General features: G+C 42.9%; 1 protein-coding gene across 4 annotated transcripts in view; it reads right to left on the bottom strand.

Annotated features, from left to right (window-relative positions):
- Window positions 1-3,769: 3,769 nt before the first annotated feature.
- LOC142151294 (potassium channel subfamily T member 2-like) overlaps window positions 3,770-24,795 on the bottom strand; it is a 111,942-nt gene continuing 90,916 nt past the window's right edge. For 2 of the 4 annotated variants that reach the window (XM_075206793.1, XM_075206794.1), the window contains exons 17-29: window positions 23,996-24,231; window positions 23,262-23,478; window positions 22,773-22,878; window positions 21,526-21,698; window positions 21,141-21,212; window positions 19,278-19,412; window positions 15,856-15,967; window positions 15,641-15,742; window positions 14,575-14,658; window positions 11,083-11,211; window positions 10,097-10,406; window positions 7,054-7,138; window positions 3,770-5,697 (exon numbers count right to left, since the gene is read on the bottom strand). In XM_075206793.1, the coding sequence (XP_075062894.1) occupies window positions 5,586-5,697; window positions 7,054-7,138; window positions 10,097-10,406; window positions 11,083-11,211; window positions 14,575-14,658; window positions 15,641-15,742; window positions 15,856-15,967; window positions 19,278-19,412; window positions 21,141-21,212; window positions 21,526-21,698; window positions 22,773-22,878; window positions 23,262-23,478; window positions 23,996-24,231 (1,873 nt within the window). In that variant the 3' untranslated portion in view covers window positions 3,770-5,585. The remainder of the gene's footprint in view (window positions 5,698-7,053; window positions 7,139-10,096; window positions 10,407-11,082; window positions 11,212-14,574; window positions 14,659-15,640; window positions 15,743-15,855; window positions 15,968-19,277; window positions 19,413-21,140; window positions 21,213-21,525; window positions 21,699-22,772; window positions 22,879-23,261; window positions 23,479-23,995; window positions 24,232-24,795) is intronic. The other 2 variants (XM_075206796.1, XM_075206797.1) reach the window with 2 other exon arrangements.

Here is a 24,795-nt window from a genome sequence, read left to right as displayed (position 1 = left end):
TTGAACTCATGACCCCAGTGCTGTGAGGCAGAAGTGCTAACCACTAAGCCACCGTGCTGCCCTAACATCCTTTATCTGCATCATCGACCTGCTGTTAATTATTCGCCATCTGTGGCTAATTCTAGGCACTCCCTGGCTGTCTTCCTATTGGCTTAGAGCATTATTTAAGACAGGGAGGGCTTAGCCTTCCTGCCGGTTATAGCTGCAGTTCTCCGCTTTGCTGACCAGCTCCAGGATGTTCTTGTGCACATTCTGCTAACCTTGACTGCCTCCTTTTGTGACCCTTGCCTGAACATTGGACTTTGCCTGTTTGCCTGTTGCCCAGACCTCTGCCTGAATACTGGACTTTGCTTATTTGCTTGTGGCCCTGATCTCTGCCTGATTATCGAATCTCACCTGTTTACCAGTTTTCTCAGACCTCAGCTTGTATCTTGGACCATTCTAAGTTAGTCCTGTCTCCTGGTACTCCCCCTACCACTCTCGCTATGGTCTCCAAACATAACCTCCTACTACTTAAAGTTAAGACCTGGGGACATCCGAGTTCCTTTGAGTAACATCAGCTCTACGGGAAAGGTGGCTGCTATAGGCAAATACCTCTACTGTCTGACCTGGAGTTCATGTTTGGGACACTAGCCATAACCGTACCTGTTGTATCACCTGCCTGTTGTATCACCTGCCTGTTGTATCACCTATTTGTTGTATTATTAATTATTTGTTGTATCATGTACCTGTTGTATCACCTTATTAGATATAGGGTAAATATTTGACAGTGATGCTACACCAGCTATGTTTTACGGGATCCAAAGTGCAGTATTGTCTTTTAGATATATATGGTATGCTTACCCTCAAACTATTTGTTTGATTTAGAATTGTATTACTATCTTTGTAGTGTGTGTGATTATTGGGGGTAATTCAAGAAAGTGATCACATGGTTCTTTGACCCTATTTAACCAGCAGTCAGAGGCTGTGTCAGCCTTGGTAGGCTGTGTTAGACATTGTCTGTGTATTTAGCCAGTGTGGATTTGTTACAAGTGTTTTGATAAATTTAGATAGCATAGTAAGAGTTACCCAAGAGTTGAACAGGAGTGGAACATTCTAACTGGAAACACAGCTATATCAGGGGCAAACGTAGGATTTGTAGAGGGGGGGTTTCCACACCACGCCACCAGTGGGTGTGACCAGCATGCATGGGGGCGTGGCTATAATATTAGACAGTGCTTGGCTACTCTCCAACTCTTCCAATCCATATAATATACATGGGTAATGCTGCATGCGCTACTGTTGGGTGCACACAGCTCTCCCTTTTCAAGCAGAGCCGTATGAAGCGGGGGCAGGGTTCACCCACCTCAATTATACAGTGCCCCAGGTTTGCCTATGTATATGAGGACAACATTCAACATTCTGTGAGCTGTGATATCCTCCACCTTATGCACCTGCATTGTGCACTGTCTGCACACACCCTGCTGTTCTGTTTCTCAACCTTAATTCTTGTAGCTGCAGTTTTATTATGACTTGTTTCTTTCACTTATACTGTTGCTCGTATTCCCACCTTCAAACCACACTTGCTGCTCCGCTTACCCTGACTCTCTAACTGGCTCCCCAGCTCCCCCGTGCCCACTGATCATTCACAGTCACCTCAGTGCATCTTCCCCTATACCTAATGTTATATAGTCCCTTGACCCTGCCTCTATCTCTAATTACCGCCCTATCTCCCTCCTTCCTTTTTCCTCCAAACTTCTTGAACGGGTTGTCTACAAACATCTCACCTCTTTTCTCTTCTCACTCACTCCTTGACCCACTCCAAACTGGTTTTTGCCTCCACAACCACACCGAACGACCCTCACTAAGGTCACTAATGACCTTCTCTTCACTAAATACAAAGGTCATTTCTCCCTTTTTATCCTTCTTGATCTCTCTGCTGCCTTTGATACCGCTGACCACTCCCTCCTTTTGCAAACTCTCAAAACTATAGCCTCTGTGACATTGTTCTTTCCTGGTTTTCCTCTTATCTCACCAACCGCTCCTTCTCAGTCTCTATACAAGACTCCTCTTCCCTTACCTGTCGAAGTTTCCCAAGGTTCTATTCTTGAACCCCTGTTGTTCTCTCGCTACACCTCCAACCTTGGTGATCTCATCCACTTCTTTGGCCTCCAGTACCACCTCTATGCTGATGACACCCAATCTGTCTTACATTTCCCTGACCTCTCCCTTTCCCTTATGTCTCGTGTCTCCTGCTGTCTCACGGTTATTGGTCATCTCATCTTGGACTTTCTTAAGCATAATATTTCCAAGACTGAACTAATCACCCCCCTTACAGGATTCTCCCACCTCCCTCCCTGTAAGGAATTACATTGACATTTGCACCTCCGGCCATTAGAGGTCTCTGAATTTGCAAACTTGCCCTTAGATTTGCCTTTATCCAAGATGGCCACTTTGGAATTAAAGAGAAACCATCTTGGATCCTGTTTCCTGTTAGGGCCTATAAATGGCACTTCCTGGTTCAGACATATGCTTGAGTATTCTGCTCGCTCAGCTCCTGCTACTCTACCTTGCATCTGTGACTACCTGCTAGTGTACCGACCCGGCAAATGTCTGACTACCCGCTTGTGTACCAACCCGGCAAACGTCTGACTACTCTCTGGATATCTACTCGGCTATTGGGTTTCAGAAAATACCACCAGTATCGTTACACTCCCTCTCTATGTTAATAACATAACCCTACTTTCTGTCCCTCAAGTCAGTTGCCTTGGAGTCATCCTCAACCCCTCCCTCTCCTTCAAATCTCACATTCTGTCCCTCTCAAATCCTGCTACTTCTACCTCTGCAATATATCCAAGATACCGCCCTTTCTCACCACGAAAGCCACAACTCTTATTCAAAGCTCTCGATCAATCCTTCCTCCCCCCCCCCATCTCCAACCTCCTCTTTACCTCCACTAGCCGCCCCCTCCGCTCTGCCTCTGACCGCCGCTTCACTACTTCACTAATCCCCTCTTCCCACTCCCACCTCCAGGACTTTACCCTGGCTGCTTCCCCGCTGTGGAACGACCTTCCATGCTCCATTAGGTTAGACTCAACTCTCAATGGCTTCAAGTGTGCCCTTAAGACTAATTTCTTTATTCAAGTCTATCGGCCCTCCTCCTAACTCCCTTTCAGGAGATGTATAATATGTTTGTGAGTGTATTGTGTCACTGGCTTTAACAATATATGGGAGAGAGTTTTGTGCCATTTACTAGAACAATATATTGGAGCGAGTGTTGTGCCATTTACCAGAACATTATATTGGAAATGTTAACTACTTGAACAATGTGTTGGGTATCACTGACATTAATTTAAAGCCATTGGTTGGTTCACCTTTTTACTTAATGCTTGTCCTTGTGTTTCAAACTCCCATTGTCCTATAGATTGTAAGCTTGCGAGCAGGGTTCTCTTACCTCTCTGTCTGTATGTATTACCCAGTATTGTCTTATTAATGTTTGTTCCCAATTGTAAAGCACTACGGAATTTGCTGGTGCTATATAAATAAATGTTGATGATGATGATAAATGCTTTGTGGTGTTTTGTATATGCTGTCTGCCTTTCCAATGCCATGAAGTATAGTGTAATTTGCGCAGCCCCCTCCTGCATGTACATTACAGCTAACTATCACCAAAAGAAAAAGGAACTTTTGTAAACTCTTATTTTTACGTCTCACTGACTCAGTGGGTAAGTGCTCATAATACTAAAAGAAATGGAAATTTCAGCATAAATAAAGAGGAAACAGTTGAGCCTCTATTTATCAGTCTTTATTTTGAAGTCCTTTGTCACAGTGTTAATGACCGGGATGTATATCCCTTTACATTCAAGCAAATGAAACAAATCGCATTCCAGCAACTTCTAGGACTGTCTATATTATGGTTTCTATAGATCTCACATGTGTACATGGGATATATGCTATGACACCTCTAGGGATGTACATCATACAGAGTGTAACAGCTCTACAGCAGGCATTCAGACAGTACTTGGCAACCTGGTGACACAGGGTACAGATAGAATGGCACCTAGACGTCTTTAGACGGACACAGGCACAAAGAGACAAATCTACAATTGGCACCAAAAAAAACCTCAACGTTGACAAACAATCACATTTAATACCTAAAGCCCGAGCCAGGACATCTGAGTGCTTACACTGCATCATGTGACACAACACAATTTAATGTGCATGTATGTTACTTGGCTGTGTTGGTCAGAAATCTCCACAACAATATTCTCTGTACTACGCCGTGTGGTATTATATAAATGAACGATGATAAATAATAAATAAGTGGCTACTACTCCTAGCAGATGTCTATCAGCTGATGATATGCACCATATTACCTCTTCCCATACTGTATATGCCAACGTCCCCATACTATAAACTCTATTAAAATATAAGAATATTTTATTATTGCAGAAGTGCAAAAATATATGTATATTATTCTATAGGGAAATATGAGATGCACAGTCTTTCTTCCTGTTCACGAACAAAAAATGCACCCTACAGTGGCTCACAACTGTAACGGCCGACATACATTACATCCTGGTCAACACATAGGTATGGCTCATTTTAGGCTTAAGTCCAACATGGTATGCGGCATACCATAGTACCTGCAGGGCTCAGGGTTTAGAGCTGGTCTTATCTGGAACACATAGTGGACATATTACACAGCCTGGTATTTCCAGGTTTGAACTTGAGAACAATGAACAGAGATGGGAGGGCTTCTTTTAAACACAAAGGAGGACATTTCTGAAAACTGGTGCAAAATTACAAGGTATTAGGCAGCACCACTTTTGTCCTTTTATAAATGTAAAGTGCTAGGCCTCTAGAAACATAAACTATATCTATCACTAGACAATCAAGAATTGTACACTGCCTAGAAACCACCACCCCTATACAGGCAGTGGTCATTCCTAGCATGGATTACTAATGTCTAAAAATGTCCATTCATGTAAATTTCATGTTCGTGACTCTATAAAGAGAAAACACGATCACCAAGAATGTGGGTGTGAACTTTGGGATAAAGTTATGTAGGTTCATACAGGTTTTAGTTCACTGATTGCACATAGGGGGAAGAAAGATTAGACCCATTTAGCTCTCTGGCTACGTCTAGTAGACATTAATCCTCAGATATGCCCAACCAGTTACCAGTAGGCTCCATACAAGGAAGAAAAAAAAAACAGAAAACCTTTGGCTGGGCAACTTTTGACCTGAGCACACAGAATTAATTACTTGGCATGTCTGAGACCGGATAATCATTATAAAAGACCTGCCATATCAGATCTCTTTTTAATTGTCCTCCAGAAAAGTCGATGAGGTGTCAACACGGAGCTTACAACACCCTGGATACCGTAGAAGTCAAAGAATGGGATAGAAGGAGCTGAAGCAAGCCACAGATGTATGCAGCAAGAAGCCATGTGTGCCATTCCTATGACCTGACGAGAAGTTCCAATGGAATCAAGAAGGACACGGGATTCTCTGCTCAGAAGAAACATATCTCCTTCATGTTATTTTATTGTCTTCTTTTCATTCAAGATCTTGGTCTCTTCACCACTCAAGGCAATTAGGCATCATAGATGGGTGCTATCCTTGGTGTCATACCCAGGACACTCAGATCGTGTGACACTCGGTTTCCGGGCATTATTGGGAGCGACGGTGAGAGGATCTGGACGAATGAGGTAACTGTGAAGGAGATGATGTGAAGCGTTATTAAATATAATATTAATAAATATAAATTAGAGCCTACTGCTTCCTCACATTTACTGTCAACTTTTTCTTGCTGTTTGTCTCTCAGCAGGTCATAATAATACAAAAGACATTAAGGGGTATATTTACAAAACTGCGGGTATGAAAAAGTAGAGATGTTGCCTATAGCAACCAATCAGATTCTCGCTGTCATTTATTTAGTACATTCTACAAAAAGACAGCTAGTATCTGATTGGTTGCTATAGAAAACATCTCCACTTTTTCAAACCCACAGTTTAGTAAATATAGCAAGGAACAGAAGGAACAGAAGGAAGTACATGTCGAGGAAACAGAGAACGAAACAAAGAATGCTGGACATTGAAATCACAGAAAAGGCATTAACAAGAGTCAACATGACACTTCTAGCAGAAAGAAGGACTGTTATTCTAAAGACTCAATAAAATATTGAGGAACTACATTACATTACTATATTAACAAGGGTAAGACATGAAGTCAGAACAGAGAGACTTGGCTGAGTGTAAGAAGGGGAGGCAAGAGGAAGAAGTACAAAGGATCAATGGGAAAATCTAGAACATAATCATATATAGAATCTTCTTGTCTGGAGATAGAGAAACGCTATCTGCTGATTTCCCATCAACGTAGAATCATCGAGAGTGACTACAAGTGACAAAATATGTAAAGAAAACATAAAGCTAAGTATAATTAAAAAAATTTTAAGAATTTTAGGTTTATTGAGGTTGTAGTTGAGGTGAGGAGTTTAAATTTAATTCTGTAGGCCAACGGGAGCCAATGTAGCGCTAAGCAAAGTGGGACAGCAGAGATAGAGCAGAAGGAGTGTAAAATAAGATGGGCAGCAGCATTGAGGATAGCCTTAAGAGGGGCAACGCTGGAGTTGAGTAGGCTAGAGAGAAATAGGTTACAGTAATTAAAGCTTGGGATTACAAGGGAGTGAATAAGAGTTTTGGTGGCTTCCTTGGTAAGAAATGGCCTGATCTCAGATGTATTCAGAAGGTGGAAGTGTCAGGATTAGAGGAGGGACTAAATGTGAGGTTTGAAGGAGAGGGATGAGTCAAAATCAAAGAACTAAATATACTCAAAAGATGAATTCTGTATAAGTAAACATAATAAGATGCCTGGGGTTATCTATTAACACAGAGAAAAAGAGAAGTAACTCATAGCAACCAATCAGCAATTAGCTTTAATTGATCAAGTTAAACAATGAAGGCATCTGACTGGTTGCAATGGGATACAGCACATATACACTTATTAAGTAAATATTCCACATTTGGAAGAAAAACATCAAGCAAAGTCAAGTGGGTGTAAGTAACTCACACTACATCATTAAGTTCCAGCTTGGTGTCCGGAGAAGGATTTATAAGGATATATGACAAAGAATTATCTGTGTCCATAATGTCCACTATGGGAGGAAGACAAATACACAGGTCAGGCATTACCATTTGAACATATTGTATCACCCTCAATCACAGTTACTCTGGCCATACACGCTGTAATTACATGGCTCGGCCGCACACATTTAATAGGGCAAGATCAGTCCGGTTTGCACTCAGGAGCTGGAGACAGATAACAATGGGATCAGCAAATGTGGTTGGAGACCAAGTGCCCAACAGGCCAATCACCTGCCAACCGCACTTATAATCATCATCATCATGATTTACGGACATGTCCAATAATAACCATTTAAGCACATAAAGAAAGCCTAATAACGCTGTATTTTTACAACTACAACTAATTTAATTGATGTGTATTGGCTGCTGACTACAAGAGTCTGGAAGTCTCTTATACCGTAGCAATGTAAAACAATTAGAACAGTCAGTGCTTATTATTACACACCAAATTAAATCATGGATGCCAGTTAATTAAATATAACACTGTAATAGAAGCTTAATAAATGAATACAAATAAAAGCACAGGTACAAAATACAATGTTCTCAAGTGATCAAGGCACAGCAATGCACATTTATTATCCGGCTATTAATAATTATAATACCTGCATGTACTAAGCTCTTAATCTATATGTAGATAGTGTCTTGAGTCAAACAAAGAAATGCAGCGTTTATTAAATTAACGCGCTTTGTAGATCAAAACTGGGTAACACAGCTTGTTCCAATTAGTCTGTGTCCCTTGCAATCCTTAATTATTTTGGAGCCATACAACAGTCCTCCTTCTTAAGAATATAAATCACAGAGGTTCACAAAATATAGCGAATGCCCAACAGTTCATCAAGGGCAAGTCGCCAGCCTTGCTGTAGCTTTTTCCTACATTATAATAGTAATCACCACCACCTCAGTAAATAATATCACTCAAGGTCAATTGAGGAGACTTTACAGGTATTGTACTAATAAATCTACATTTGTGTCTGTTTGAGGCATTTGAGGAAAAAGATTATCCTTGAGGTCTATTGAATCAGCCTCTCCAGGAAATTTCAGAATAATTTAGGGAAAGTACTGAGTGGGAAGCAAATTCATAACCCAGAAATAGAGAAATGTGTAGAATGAAAGTACAAAGTTATGTGTCTCAAAAAAGTAAAATAATTATTATAAGATATTTCCTCTCTTGATGCTGGACCTAATTTTAAAAACTAACATAGAAAAGAAACCATCGACTGTTGTTAAAGAAGCAGATCATTTTATGAGATGTTGGGTTTGAGTCATTTCAGAACAAAGAAATTAAATATTAGATCCCAGATACATGGGACAAGGATGAACATTGTATTTTTTTAATTGTGATTTTAATTGTATTACCTTTATCAAGCTTTTATCAAATTGTTATTTTTAATTAAGACTGACTTATCCAAGATTTAATTTAGTGTGTATTAGCATTAATGAACGCTGACTCTATTAATCGCTCTACATGTCCGATAATAAACGAACACCATTGGACGAGTATTGGGGCTGAACAGTACGATATCACTGACAACGTGGAAGTCTTTGTGCTGATAGTGATAGAGGGATCCTTACAATATATACTGCACTCTACATCTCCTAATCCGTCCCTGACTATCACTGTTTACCTCACTTACTAAATAGATTCCGTGTCACATAACTCCCTCCTGTCTGTGTCACCCTGTGGTGGGAGGGACAGACTTCATGTCACATAGCTCTCCCCTGTCTGTGTCACCCTGTGGTGGGAGGGATAGGCTCCATGTCACATAGCTCCCTCCTATCTGTGTCACCCTGTGGAGGGAGGGACAGACTCCATGTCACATAGCTCCCTCCTATCTGTGTCACCCTGTGGTGGGAGGGACAGACTCCATGTCACAGAGCTCCCTCCTGTCTATGTCACCCTGTGGTGTGGGGGACAGACTCCATGTCACATAACGCTCTCCTGTCTGTGTCACCCTGTGGCGGGAGGGACAGACCCCATGTCACATAGCTCCCTCCTGTCTGTGTCACCCTGTGGTGGGAGGGACAGACTCCATGTCACATAGCCCCCTCCTGTCTGTGTCACCCTGTGGTGGGAGGGACAGACTCCATGTCACATAGCTCCCTCCTGTCTGTGTCACCCTGTGGTGGGAGGGACAGACTCCATGTCACATAGCTCTCCCCTGTCTGTGTCACCCTGTGGTGGGAGGGACAGACTCCATGTTACATAGCCCCCTCCTATCTGTGTCACCCTGTGGAGGGAGGGACAGACTCCATGTCACATAGCTCCCTCCTATCTGTGTCACCCTGTGGTGGGAGGGACAGACTCCATGTCACAGAGCTCCCTCCTGTCTATGTCACCCTGTGGTGTGGGGGACAGACTCCATGTCACATAACGCTCTCCTGTCTGTGTCACCCTGTGGTGGGAGGGACAGACCCCATGTCACATAGCTCCCTCCTGTCTGTGTCACCCTGTGGTGGGAGGGACAGACTCCATGTCACATAGCCCCCTCCTGTCTGTGTCACCCTGTGGTGGGAGGGACAGACTCCATGTCACATAGCTCCCTCCTGTCTGTGTCACCCTGTGGTGGGAGGGACAGACTCCATGTCACATAGCTCTCCCCTGTCTGTGTCACCCTGTGGTGGGAGGGACAGACTCCATGTTACATAGCCCCCTCCTGTCTGTGTCACCCTATGGTGGGAGGGATAGGCTCCAAGTCACATAGCTCCCTCCTATCTGTGTCACCCTGTGGAGGGAGGGACAGACTCCATGTCACATAGCTCCCTCCTGTCTGTGTCACCCTGTGGTGGGAGGGACAGACTCCATGTCACATAGCTCCCTCCTGTCTATGTCACCCTGTGGTGTGGGGGACAGACTCCATGTCACATAACGCTCTCCTGTCTGTGTCACCCTGTGGCGGGGGGACAGACTCCATGTCACATAGCTCCCTCCTGTCTGTATTTATCAGTCATCCACTGACAATAATACATACTATACTCCGCCGTGGAGAGGCCCAGATGTTTCATCCTGGTCTTCACCAAAGCATTGAGTTCCTGCCTCTCTGAACGTCGGTAAAGGCTCATTCTCTGTTGGCTGATTCTTTCAGAGGCAGATTTCCCAGGCTGCCTTGCTCCTTTACGAGACAACCTCCTAGCCCACTGCATGCTCTTCCTACGCAGTAGGGGATGCTCGGACTGGTCGCTGGATGTTGAGTTGCGGTGGGGGCCACGGCTTTGGATAGTGTCTCCCCAGCGGCCCTCCCTTGTGTCCTCATAGTCCTCCACGCTGATGGAGACTTGTGACTGAGAGGAAAGTTAGTGCAAGAATGAGAGACTCAGAAATTGCTTTCTGTGAGTTATAGCATTCACCTGTCACCTACTGGAGGCAGACATTTTATGGGCTGACATATGTATGAGAATACAACCTGTGCATTCACCAGGAAACACTGACATCACGGAGACAGCTCATGAACAAATATTCATGAAGGACTGGTCCCTAGTGAAATGACAGGCTGTAGTCAAAGACCTGACACAGTGAGAACATTAAAAGGCTGTCCAGCAATGTAATATTGCATAACCCTAGCAAAACAGCAGGTGTCTCTTTATTCCAGAGACATTGTACCAATATGGAACTCGCCCGCAATCGGTTCTCAGGAGTGAGGCAGCGACATCTACTGGATTATAAATTTACAATATGCACAAATGAAGACAAAATGTTTACATTGTATAATAGATCTGCATGCATTACATTTTTAGCCAACAAATGAGTGAAAATAAAATACACAAACACAGGAAATCCTGCATCCATGCCACAATCCTGACATCTCAGTTCTGCACCTTTTCTAAATTTTCCAGGCAAAAGTGCCAGGTGAAGAGGAATAGATGTACACTACAAACATAGAAGAAAACCAGAAAGATTTGGAATCATAGACAAAGGAGGGAGGTAAGCCAAAATATAGAGATATGGGCCAGGGTGTACCTCTGAAGCTGGTAACATGTGTGTCTCAGTGCGAAAGATACCAATAGGTATATCCCCAGTAGTAGAGCACAACTTCTGATACAGACGCCCATAGCAACGGATCCAAAGGTCCTCTTCTGTCACCCGCAGCTGTGAAGAGACATGTATCCTGTTACATACAGTAGATTGCCAGTGCAGAGCACAATGACATGAGCACTAGACAGTCATATGACATGAAACATAGATGTGTTCCCTAGAACAGTCTGTATGATGGCACAATATTGTACATCACCATTTTATGTGTGGGGCCTGCACTGGTTCAGTAGCATACTGTCCTAGTAGACATGCCGGGTCAATGCAGGATAATCCATGTTTATTTAGCTGGAAGCAAGTTATTTTTTTCAGAGCTTTATTATGACTTTTGTCCTTACTTGCTTATATCTAATTACGAATCTCATTTAAATATCTAAATCTAGCCTGAACACTAATCCTGGTCGTGATCGCTCAGGGGACCAGCAGAGGATGATATGCCCAGGGCCCCAGTTCCCCTATGAGAAATATCTCTACCTCCACAGATAACTCAGGAGACAGCTGCACAGAGCTTCTACAGTTTGTCCTATATGCTGAACTGGTGAGACCTAGATAGAATTACGGGTGTGCACCAGCCACTTTTCGTGTTTTGAGTTTTGGGTTCTGATTGGTTTTGCCAAAACACCCCACTCAAGGTTTTGGTTCTGATTTAGGGTTTTGGGTTCTGATTTTTTTTTTAAAAAGTGCTAAAATCCATATTTTTGGGTTTTTTCACTCCTACACTATTATTAACCTCAATAACATTAATTTCCACTCATTTACAGTCTATTCTGAACACCTCACACCTCACAATATTGTTTTTAGGCCAAAAGGTTTTGTTTTTTGCTAATTTTAGTGAACTTTGGCTTTTTGGATTTTACATGCCCTCTACTAGGAGATTGGGCATCGGCCTTGGCAGACGACGTTGATGGCATTTCATCGTCTATGTCATGACTAGTGGCAGCAGCTTCAGCATTAGGAGGAAGTGGTTCTTGATCTTTCCCTACTTTATCCTCCAAATTTTTGTACTCCATTATATGCAGCACAAGAGAGCGTACCCCTAAACCACACACACCCGGCAAAGGCTTTAAAAATTATATGCGGCACAGGACAGTACCACTGGACTGGAGTTATACAGCAGAACAAATTCCTTTATACTGCAGGAACAGTGAACGTAGTTTAATATTGCAGTACTAATATTTCTGTACTGCAGGAACAGTGAACGTATTTATATATTGCAGTACTAATATTTCTGGACTGCAGGAACAGTGAACGTAGTTAAATATTGCAGTAATAATATTTCTGGACTGCAGGAACAGTGAACGTAGTTTAATATTGCAATACTAATATTTCTGAAATGCAGGAACAGTGAACGTATTCATATATTGAAGTAGAATTTTTTTTATACTTTTTTTATAATTTTTTCATAATTTTTTAATAACAATGGACTTAGCAGGACAGAGCACAGGACACAGCACCACTGGACTCAGCAGGACAGAGCACAGGACACAGCACCACTGGACTCAGCAGGACAGAGCACAGGACACAGCACCACTGGACTCAGCAGAACAGAGCACTGGACAAAGCACCACTGGATTCAGCAGGACAGAGCACAGGACACAGCACCACTGGACTCAGCAGAACAGAGCACTGGACAAAGCACCACTGGACTCAGCAGGACAGAGCACAGGACAAAGCACCACTGGACTCAGCAGGACAGAGTGACAGGACACAGCACCAGGACACAGCACCACTCAAAAACCCAATCTCCCTCTTCCCTGATCTTAGCCCGACTGAAGATGGCGGCAGCAAGCGGGGAATTTATACAATCCGAGTCTCGCGAGATCCGACGGCGGGATTTTGAGTCTCAGCCTCGCTTTCACTGTTTCTCCCCGCCGGAAGTACCCGAATAGTGCTCGGATCGCCCTCGGATCCGCACTGTTCGGGTGGGCTCGGATTGCGATAATCCGAGCCCGCTCATCTCTGGATAGAATATAAACTGAGCCCCTAACCTTCATCTTGAGTAGCAAAAATAAAATCCTGGAACTGATTTAACAAAAACTCCTCAAATTAGCAAATTAAGGTAAAGCCAAGCTGGAAGGTTGTGAAATTTTTGTCTCCTGCTGGACACAAGATAAATTCCTAGAAGAAGATGAATAAGAAGTCTTCACCTATAACAAGCCACTTTTCCTGCATAGAGCGATACTCTCACAGGTACTTGGATGTCCCCAAGAGATCTGAATAGTAGGAATTTATTTTGTAGTGTCAGGTAACAAAAGGGGTAAAAGGACTGGAAGTAACAGGCGAACAGGAGTGGACATCCGACAGCACACAAGAGAATAACCAGATAGAATGCAAATGGTCGAGGCAGGCAGCGAGCAGGAATAAGCAGAGACAAGCCAAAGGTCAGGGCCGGTGGCGAGCGAAGATGTCCAGTAACAAGGTCAAGACGGGCAACAGACAGGGAAATCCAGGGAGAAAGCAAAGGTCAGGCAACAGGTGGTCAGTAGTAGAAAACAGCAGCTACATAGCATGTTTCACGGATGCAGGAACAAACGCTATCAGCGGCAGGAAGTCTAAGCCCTTCCTGCCACTTACAGTACTGGTAGCCAATCACAAGGCTACACCAGAAACAAGCCCTCGTGCAGGGATAGGATAAAAAGGTCATATGACGGCAAAAGCAGTCAGGATGAAGATATGAAAAAGCGCCCCAGCAGCCTTGCAACCAGCCAAGATGCAAGAATCAGAGCGAGCCATAGCGCATAGCACGTTTGCTGATCACAGCTGTGACACAATGACATATCACCATGAAATATGTAAAGAGGGGAGGGGGGGATAGGTGGGATATCTCTAACTCACTGTCTTCTTTATGACTGATTTATTCTTCCCTGAAATCAAACTCTAAAGAATTGTATTTGTTTAGAAGTCGGTTATCAACAGACCTGTTTGTTTTCTGGGACAGTTCCGATTTCAACAAAAAATACAGGTAGGACTTCTTGATTTGGGAAGTGAGGCTTCACTATTTTGGAGGATTGTGGGTGTGGCCTATCATACCCGAATTTTCAAATCCATAATATTGGAAGGTATGAGCAGAGTATATCTGGAAGAATGCTTTACTATTCAAAGAATAAACAAGAGCTAATATTAGCAACAACACTAGTGTCTTCTTCCCACAATGCACTTTGCTCTTAAAGAAACAGGCTCACATACTCTAACTGACATCACTGCTACACCCTGGTCAATTCTAAAATCCATCATAGCTGTCCTGACCCAATCCAGATTCCCTACATATACATAACAGTAACTGCTACTTGACTTAACGGTCATATCACCCTTCTGTCTGGACTAAGGCCCTAGACTGGCGTTCACAGGGCATGAGCTAAGCATAGGATGTGCATGCAAACTGTGTAGGAACTTAGCAGGATAGAAGGTGGGATAACTTACAGCACACAGGAATCCAGAGCCAGGCATTGAGTCCAGACCCAGTAAGAGACGGGTGATGGAGATCATGTAATCCTTAACAAAGGACTGTGCCATACAGGGGAAAAGAGTGAGCAAGAGCAGGGGTTACAGGGCGCTGCTACAGGAAAATTAACTGGAGTAATACAGAGAAAGGTTATATGGAGTAATAGGAGGAGTTATAGAGAGAGGTTATATGGAGTAATAGGAGGAGATATAGGGAGAGGTTATATGGAGTAATAGGAGGAGATATAGGGAGAGGTTATATGGAGTAATAGGAGATATAGGGAGAGGTTATATGGAGTAATAGGAGATATAGGGAGAGGTTATATGGAGTAATAGGAGGAGGTATAGGGAGAGGATATATGGAGTAATAGGAGGAGTTATAGGGAGAGGATATATGGAGTAATAGGAGGTGATATAGGGAGAGGTTATATGGAGTAATAGGAGGAGATATAGGGAGAAGTTATATGGAGTAATAGGAGGAGTTATAGGGAGAGGTTATATGAAGTAATAGGAGGAGATATAGGGAGAGGTTATATGGAGTAATAGGAGGAGTTATAGGGAGAGGATATATGGAGTAATAGGAGGAGTTATAGGGAGAGGTTATATGGAGTAATAGAAGGAGATACAGGGAGAGGTTATATGAAGTAATAGGAGGAGATATAGGGAGAGGTTATATGGAGTAATAGGAGGAGATATAGAGAGAGGTTATATAGAGTAATAGGAGGAGTTATAGGGAGAGGATATATGGAGTAATAGGAGGAGTTATAGGGAGAGGTTATATGGAGTAATAGGAGGAGATATAGAGAGAGGTTATATAGAGTAATAGGAGGAGTTATAGGGAGATGATATACGGAGTAATAGGGAAAGTTATAAGTTTATAAGTAGAGGTTATGGAGTGAAAGAAGGAGTTATACAGAAAGATGATATGAAGTTATATAAAGTGCTTATAGGAATAATATAGAGTAAGGAGGATGAGTTATACGAAGAGGTTATATATGTTGCTGTATAATGAGATAGTAAGGGTTACAGCCAGTATATCTAGTACCTGGTATAGAAGAGTATCCAACATGCTGACACTGAAGACCTTCCCAGCAGCAAAGGGCAGTCTGAACATGAAGACCAGGTTAGACCCCCGCTCACGTTCCCTCTGCGAGAGGACAGAGCTTTGAGGGAGGGATTAGGACCAGGAGAAGAGATAGGGAGATGACAGACATTAGAGAGACAGTCACATAGATCTAAGGGGAGATTTACAGCATGTACCTTCTCCAGTTTAGACAGCACCACTGAGAATTTATCCTTGGCCTTGAATTGCATGAACCTCATGTTGGCTGGATGTGTTAATTCTGTAATAATATTTAGCCCAGGGAACAATCTGGAAGAGACGGGAGAGAGTTTCTTTATTATCCTTCCATAAAACCAACACCATACTGTTAGAAAACCAAATAAGGATTAGTCTGGTTAATAAACACAAAAGGACACATGTAATTATAGGGATTATCTGCAATTAAAAGAGACAGAGGATGGAGGCAAACTTATAAATAATGTAAGTGTTACTGGAAGAAATGGGTAGAATGATATATAGGTCATTGTTATGTATCAGCTAATTACATTTTGCAATCAAATAACAGTCAACTGATTTTATATGCATAAGGGTCAGGCTAATATTTGTTTAAAGGATACATATTTTTTTTTTACTTTTCCCTTTTATTTGTAGAAAGTTATTGTTAACATTGTTAATATTCCTGTTGTTAGGCATTCCCAAGCTGTTTTAAAAGTGTTAATAAAACTTCTTGCAAAGCTTATCATACTTAGGGGCAGATCTATTATCTACCACTTTTTTGCCGCAATAATTTTCATGCCTTATCGCAAATAAGGATAAGGAATGAGCATTTATTAAAAGTGTTCTGCTGAGACAGTAGTCATGTTAAAAGGCTGTCCCGGTGAATATTTTGCCTGGAGGGGAGAGCAGGTAAGATGTGATGAGGGATCCGAAGATCCCTCTACCGCAATGCTCGATTCCATGGTCACGCAGTGTTCCTAAAGTGTGCGCTTGCGGGACCCATGATCTCGTGTGCGCTGCGGGTCATCTGTTCCCTTGTCCACTTGACGGGCGTGAATGTGAAGTCGGGTGAGCATGAGAATGTAATGTTGATGGGGCACACAGTGTGAGCATGAAGGGGCAGAGTGTAATGGTGAAGGGGTACAGTGTGAGCATGAAGGGGCAGAGTGTAATGGTGAAGGGGTACAGTGTGAGCATGAAGACACAATGTAATGGTGAAGGGGCACAGTGTGAGCATGAAGGGGCACAGTGTGAGCATGAAGGGGCAGAGTGTAATGGTGAAGGGGCACAGTGTGAGCATGAAGACACAGTGTAATGGTGAAGGGGCACAGTGTGAGCATGAAGGGGCACAGTGTGAGCATGAAGGGGCAGAGTGTAATGGTGAAGGGGCACAGTGTGAGCATGAAGACACAGTGTAATGGTGAAGGGGTACAGTGTGAGCATGAAGGGGCAGAGTGTAATGGTGAAAGGGTACAGTGTGAGCATGAAGACACAGTGTAATGGTGAAGGGGCACAGTGTGAGCATGAAGACACAGTGTAATGGTGAAGGGGCACAGTGTGAGCATGAAGGGGCACAGTGTGAGCATGAAGGGGCAGAGTGTAATGGTGAAGGGGCACAGTGTGAGCATGAAGACACAGTGTAATGGTGAAGGGGTACAGTGTGAGCATGAAGGGGCAGAGTGTAATGGTGAAGGGGTACAGTGTGAGCATGAAGGGGCAGAGTGTAATGGTGAAGGGGCACAGTGTGAGCATGAAGACACAGTGTAATGGTGAAGGGGCACAGTGTGAGCATGAAGGGGCACAGTGTGAGCATGAAGGGGCAGAGTGTAATGGTGAAGGGGCACAGTGTGAGCATGAAGACACAGTGTAATGGTGAAGGGGTACAGTGTGAGCATGAAGGGGCAGAGTGTAATGGTGAAAGGGTACAGTGTGAGCATGAAGACACAGTGTAATGGTGAAGGGGCACAGTGTGAGCATGAAGACACAGTGTAATGGTGAAGGGGCACAGTGTGAGCATGAAGGGGCACAGTGTGAGCATGAAGGGGCAGAGTGTAATGGTGAAGGGGCACAGTGTGAGCATGAAGACACAGTGTAATGGTGAAGGGGTACAGTGTGAGCATGAAGGGGCAGAGTGTAATGGTGAAGGGGTACAGTGTGAGCATGAAGGGGCAGAGTGTAATGGTGAAAGGGTACAGTGTGAGCATGAAGACACAGTGTAATGGTGAAGGGGCACAGTGTGAGCATGAAGACACAGTGTAATGGTGAAGGGGCACAGTGTGAGCATGAAGGGGCACAGTGTGAGCATGAAGGGGCAGAGTGTAATGGTGAAGGGGCACAGTGTGAGCATGAAGACACAGTGTAATGGTGAAGGGGTACAGTGTGAGCATGAAGGGGCAGAGTGTAATGGTGAAGGGGCACAGTGTGAGCATGAAGGGGCAGAGTGTAATGGTGAAGGGGCACAGTGTGAGCATGAAGACACAGTGTAATGGTGAAGGGGCAGAGTGTAATGGTGAAGGGGCACAGTGTGAGCATGAAGGGGCAGAGTGTAATGGTGAAGGGGTACAGTGTGAGCATGAAGGGGCAGAGTGTAATAGTGAAGGGGCACAGTGTGAGCATGAAGGGGCAGTGTGTAATAGTGAAGGGGCACAGTGTGAGCATGAAGGGGCAGTGTGTAATGGTGAAGGGGCACAGTGTGAGCATGAAGGGGCAGAGTGTAATGGTGAAGGGGTACAGTGTGAGCATGAAGTCACAATGTAATGGTGAAGGGGCACAGTGTGAGCATGAAGGGGCAGAGTGTAATGGTGAAGGGGCACAGTGTGAGCATGAAGGGGCAGAGTGTAATGGTGAAGGGGTACAGTGTGAGCATGAAGGGGTACAGTGTGATAATTTTTGTACATATTGTTGTTTTATTATTCATTTGGTCTTATTCCTCTTAATGATAGCTGCAAATTGTTCTTTGACAGAAATGTAACTGAAATAAATATATAAAAATATTCTTTTCGCATGGATTTATGTGTATTTTTGCAAACAACTTAATACGTATTTTTGTCCTGACCTAAATACTTATTATGTTATTTTGACCCAACTACTTATAAAACTGGACTGCTCGTAATTATTTTGGATTAGGAGTGTTGGTAAAAAATTATGGAGACCCCGAAGAATGCTTCAAACTGAAAAAGTTTGGGAACCTCTGGGCTAATACCATCTGCAGATCAGGTACAAGTTCCAAAAGACTTTGATTTTCGGACCTTGCTAAATTGCGCAAAATAGCAGTCCTCACAGAAACCTATGGGGACTGCTTTTGCGTTCAACTGCTGTTTACAGGGAATTTTAATGAGAAATTTGATTGATAAATAGGCCCCTGGGTCTTTGTTCCTGATACCATTGGTAGGAGGAGAGTTGCTGTCAGGTAACATGAACCAGAAAATTGAGAGAGAGCAATCAAAGCAGAAACAGATATAACTCTCTAAGTTTGTTCATAGCTGATAGCAAGAAATAACATTAACCTATGTTTAGACTATGTCTTCCATTGTACAAGGCACAATTCGTCAAAGACCATTTTTCAAATTAGAATGGGTAAAGAGCCAGTCCCATTGAGCAAGAAAAAAATGGACAGTCGTACCTAAAAAGAGTCTGCACATTGACAATGGTCCGTGCATCTGCCATATAGTCTTCCTCTGCGATCATGGAGTTCTCCTCCCCGACAACAACCATATGTGCAGCATAACTCACCCCACAGCGCAGCATGTCATCCAAGCTGTAGAAAGATGATAACAATAATACACTATACATATCACTGCATCAAAGGATTGCAGTTTGTCTTAAGTTCAGTAACCTGTAGTCCAGTAAATAATATTGTTTATAACCTTCAAGCGTTCTCTGAAAACCCAGCTCTTCAGACAAGCTCATGATATTCCTCAACCACCATCTTAATCTCCTCTATTACCACCGTCTACACAGCTAACACAAGACAACAACCCTCTGACCAACATTGCCACACACAGCCCACTCAGTACTTTTACCTTTGTATTCGAGCTGGTCCATTGTGCAATATGATGTAGCACGTCCTTGTGTTTCAAACTCCCATTGTCCTATAGATTGTAAGCTTGCGAGCAGGGTTCTCTTACCTCTCTGTCTGTATGTATTACCCAGTATTGTCTTATCAATGTTTGTTCCCAATTGTAAAGCGCTACGGAATTTGCTGGCGCTATATAAATAAATGATGATGATGATGTTTACATTATTTAAGGTTAGTCGGAGACCTCTTTGCTTATGACTGATGCCACCTCCACATGTGCACATAAATTCCCCAGTGAGCTGTGTTGAAATACAAATTGCAGTCATGATAGATGATTTTGGGACCACCTGGAGACTACTTCACCATGTGCAGAGCTATATTTCTCTCAAACATATCAGGTCTTCTCGTTATATGGGTACATCTAATATCGTGCCTTTTAAAGTGGGTCTGTCATGTATGCGATTTGTGTGTGGCAGCCATTTTGCTGTCTGAGCCACTATTCATGGGAATTCCACCTATTAGTTCATTAGTAACATCACTTGGGTGTAACGCAGCAATTGTGTGGGCTGAACCACTATTCATTGGAATACAGCCTATCAATATACTAGTAATTAGATATATTACATAGGTGGGTGGCAGCCATTTTGTCAGCTGAACCACTATGCATTGGAAACCAATCTGCCAAGTAGTCAGGAACCAGTGACATCCCTGAGGCATGAGCTGGCTACTGATTGATTGGAGGACACAAGGCCCAACAATACATTTAGTAATAAGGGCCACCATAGAGCTGAACATAGTTCATATAGCATGCATAGCTTATACCACACAAACACAATAATCAACAATATGGACTCATAGGGCCTGAGTCATTAAGGAGAGCAAAGCAAAATTAAGGAGTAAGATTTCTCCTGAACAAACCATCTTACAATGCAAGGGGTGCATATTAGTTTATTATTTTGCACATAAGGAAAATACTGGCTGCTTTTCATTTAGCACACAAATATTGATAGCTTTATTTTTACATTGAGATTTAAAGTTGATCAAGGACATGCCCTATCCCAACTATAAATCTGTCCCACATTTTAAATTTACCTCCCCCTTCAATGCAATATGGTTTTGAACAGGTGCAAAGTTACTCCTTTTTTATGCTTTGTTCTCTTTAATTACTCAGGCCCATAATGTTACATATTATGTTATAGAGGCCAATAATGGCTCTTTTTTACATATGCCTGGTAAATATGTTATATGGGCCCACTTAGGCTTGGTGTTCACCAGAGGAACATCTAGTAACACGGAATCTGAGTCTGTACCCAGCTACGTCATACAGCCAGAGTAGGTTGGTTTTCTCATTTAGATGTTCAGTGACTTCAAGGAAGACAAAATACACACAGGCCTCTTTCAGGGAGCAGTGGGATTATAATACAATGGAATAGGACTAAATCACACAGCAGTCTGTCTGTTACTCACTTGTCAATGGATCCCACCATGTAATAGACAAGAGGGAACCAGCAGATTGCCTCAAGGAACTGTGCATCCGGCCTGAAAGATAATCATTAAATGATTGTATAGACACTAACACAAGTCTCTGGTACATGCACATTAATATACTAAGACAGGTTTAATAAATGCTCAGAGTCACATTTGCATAATTGAAGCCTGTAGGCACACAGCCATTGGCACCCTAAGCCCCGCCTCATCAATTAACCACACCTCTAAATAGAACATTCTAGAACTTCACGGGTCCTGTAATAGAGAAGAACATGGTGCCACTCATCATTGCAGTTCATAATAAGCCCATCCCTACAATCTTCTTTATTATATATCCCTATACACGTTATCTTTTGATCCTCACGGGTTCTCCAGGAGAAGGATGATGGGACTCAGCTCTTTCTTGGCTCTGTAGTAGGCTCTGAGAGGAACTATGAAGTTATACAGCCCGTTTCCCGCTCGCTCCGCTGACACGATCACCAGTGCGTTCCTGAAGCCATACGCCCGTGCGTCCTCATATGGGAAATGGTGGCAGCTCTTGGTAGGTGCGAAAGAGATAAAGAGAAAGTCATGCAAGTTCATTATGTGTGCAGATGTAAATAAAAGTTGAGAAGATCTCATAGGAACTAAAATTAAACATTTACTGAAATACATTGTGAGAATGATCACATTTTCCAGTTTGACCAGATTTTGACAATTGACAGTGCTTAAAAATGGCCATTTAGAACAATAATGCATCTGACAATGAATCCGACCAGTTTTGACTCAAGTTTGGTAAGAGTTATATAAGATTATTAGTTAGTGAAACAAAAACAATATGGTGGCTTCAACATATGGCCATCTTGTCATAAAAACTACTATATTAACAATTCATCCTCAAGGAGGATTTATAAATAAAATGTAGAATACCAGAAAAATTATACATAAGTTTTTTTGTAGAATATAGATTTTCACTTAGTATTCAAGATACAGAACACAATAATTGCCTTCTGCCGGGTGTGGTACGGCATATCGATGCCGAGAAGAGCGACAAGACTCACCCCGACGTGACTATTCCGAAGGAGCTGGTTCCCGACCCTACCCGGTGACGACTCCTCTTCACCCCTACAGCAGCCAATGACGATGAAGCAAGAAGGCGGCTGCAGCTGATGACATCATTGAGCATGCCGATGGGGTTATCGCAGTTGTTAAGGTGGTGAGGTAAATATGCACCTATGTACAATGTATAATCCTTTCTAAAATACATTGTACATGGGTGCATAGTTACCTCACCCCCTTAACAACTGTGATAATCCCATTGGCATGCTCAATGACATCATCAGCTGCACCTACCATCTTGCTTCATCGTCATTGGCTGCTGTCGGGGTGAAGAGGAGTCGTCATCGGGCAGGGTCAGGAGCAAGCTCCTTCGGAATAGTCACGTTGGGGTGAGTCTTGTCGGGATAGTCAGCATCGATATGCTGACTACCACTGCTTCTGCCAACATTCATATGGCTTTCACTGGAAATAAATATGACAGCCATTGTGTTTGAACCACACCCATGGAGAGCTGGTGTGCAGGATGTAATTTAGTGCAGTACTGTACTGTTTGGAGCATGCCAGCCACTATACCTTATCAAGTCGCAGGCAGCAGTATGCGCTCTTTTGCTGGAGCAGATGACACAGTGTGGGTGAGCTGCCAATGTACGGCGTGTTGGAAGGGTAACCCTTCACCCAACTGGTGGAGAAAGGAGAATAACATGATGAATACCAGTTGAATCTCTTTAATTTCCTATGTTTACATATTTTGCTTCAACCCCAAAAATATTACATATCTTCTACTTCATGAATATGATGCCCTAGCCCATGCCATTTCAGTCTTCTTCCTCTTTAAAAGGAGGACCTTTTGGCTACATACAGTGGAGTCAGCTATTTTGTTGGTTGAATAAGGATGCAGCCATCCGTTCACTGGAAGACCCGCGCCTCAAGAATATTGGTCAAGAGTGCCTTTCAAAAGGCACTAGTTCCTAATGAAGTGGCACAAAATGGCTGCCTCTACTGTGTTCTATTCAAATGTTGTGGTCTTCATATGTCTTGGTTCACGTTTTACAATTTTCATACTCATTAAATGAGCCCAGCTCTTCATCTGACTGACTGGTCTCATCCTCGGACTGGTCGCTCAGAAGGTCAAAGTTTGTGCTAGTGTCACCATCAATGAGATCAGGCACGGGATCAATGCTGTGCTTCCTTCTATGGGAGGAGTCAGAAGGTGGACTTAGCGTGTTGCTGTCAGCAGTCTCTGGTCTTCTTGACCCCTGGAGATCGATTGCAACTGTACCTAAAAGAGAAAGTATTGACACTGTGTAAAGGGTACTCTATGACATTTTTCACAAGGCAGTGGAAACAAGACAATCCTATAAACATCCTACCATTTCTACTATATGATCATGATGTGTTTTTTATGCAAATTTAATGCCAAAGGACCCAAACACTTGGAGGCAGCCATTTTGTTGGCTGGTGCACCCACGTTCTACACATAGAGGAGACAGTCATTTTATCTTCTGGCACACCCATCCTCTACACACATTGGAGGCAGCCATTTTGTTGGCTAGCGCACCCATCCTGTACATACAATGGTGACAGCCATTTTGTTGTCTTCTCTCTAGGAATTAGTGATACCACTGAGGTATGCTACACTCTGTGTATAGGGGATGGATATACTTTAATGTGTGTGTGTCTTTTGGCATTAAATGTGTGTAAAAAAAACTCCACAACATGTGCATAATGTGAAAATAAAAAGGATGTTTATAAGATTGTCTCCTGTCCAGCACTCTTACAGCTCTCCACACACTAACCCATGCTGGCTATAATGCTGTGGACAGGCAGTCTCGTCAAGCCATGGTAAGCGGACCTCCGATCTCCGGATCCTTGCATGTTTTCATTTTCTTTAAAACTGAAGGCCGAGTTTTCCTCCTTAGATATGTTGATATAAAAGCAAGTGTCGGTCGGAGACATTATATGGGAGGGGCCAGGATTCAGCAGGATATTGCCCTTATCTTCCCGGCAAACTCCAATTAAGCAAACTCCATACCTGAATATGAAGTGAAGATCACACAAGGATAAGGAAATTAAAGGCAATTAAACACCAGATAATAAGGTTCATCACATGGATAGTATACATGCAGATACAGCATATAAAGTGCTGAAATGCTGAAACATAAATATCACAAACATCCAAGTTCCAGTATATATTAGTTTACAAGTTCCATATATGCAATCATGCTAATTCTACACAGTACTCTATGCAGTGTATGAGATGCTGTATGTATAGGTTGCCCGATGTGCATGTACAAGCTTCCAATATTCCGCCAGGCTCTGCCAGCATTCTGCCCACCACATTGAGCACCATAATGAACGATAGCACAAATGCCAACACTCATCACAGGAAGGCACAACAGAGTGGCAACTTACACAAGGCAGATGCCCGATAGCATGCTGTGCCAGTCATAGCTAGACTAACAACTAGCAGAGCACTCTGAGTAAACTATTGTGCTTGATAAAACTTTATTTGTCACTAATTTTCACACACATTGAATTTTTCGGTTCTATTAAATTAGAGATGTAGGATAACTATCAGGTTCTAATAAAAAAAAAA

Source organism: Mixophyes fleayi, chromosome 4 (genome assembly GCF_038048845.1).
Source record: "Mixophyes fleayi isolate aMixFle1 chromosome 4, aMixFle1.hap1, whole genome shotgun sequence".
Lineage (NCBI taxonomy): Eukaryota > Metazoa > Chordata > Amphibia > Anura > Limnodynastidae > Mixophyes > Mixophyes fleayi.
This window is presented reverse-complemented; position numbering and strand designations above follow the sequence as displayed.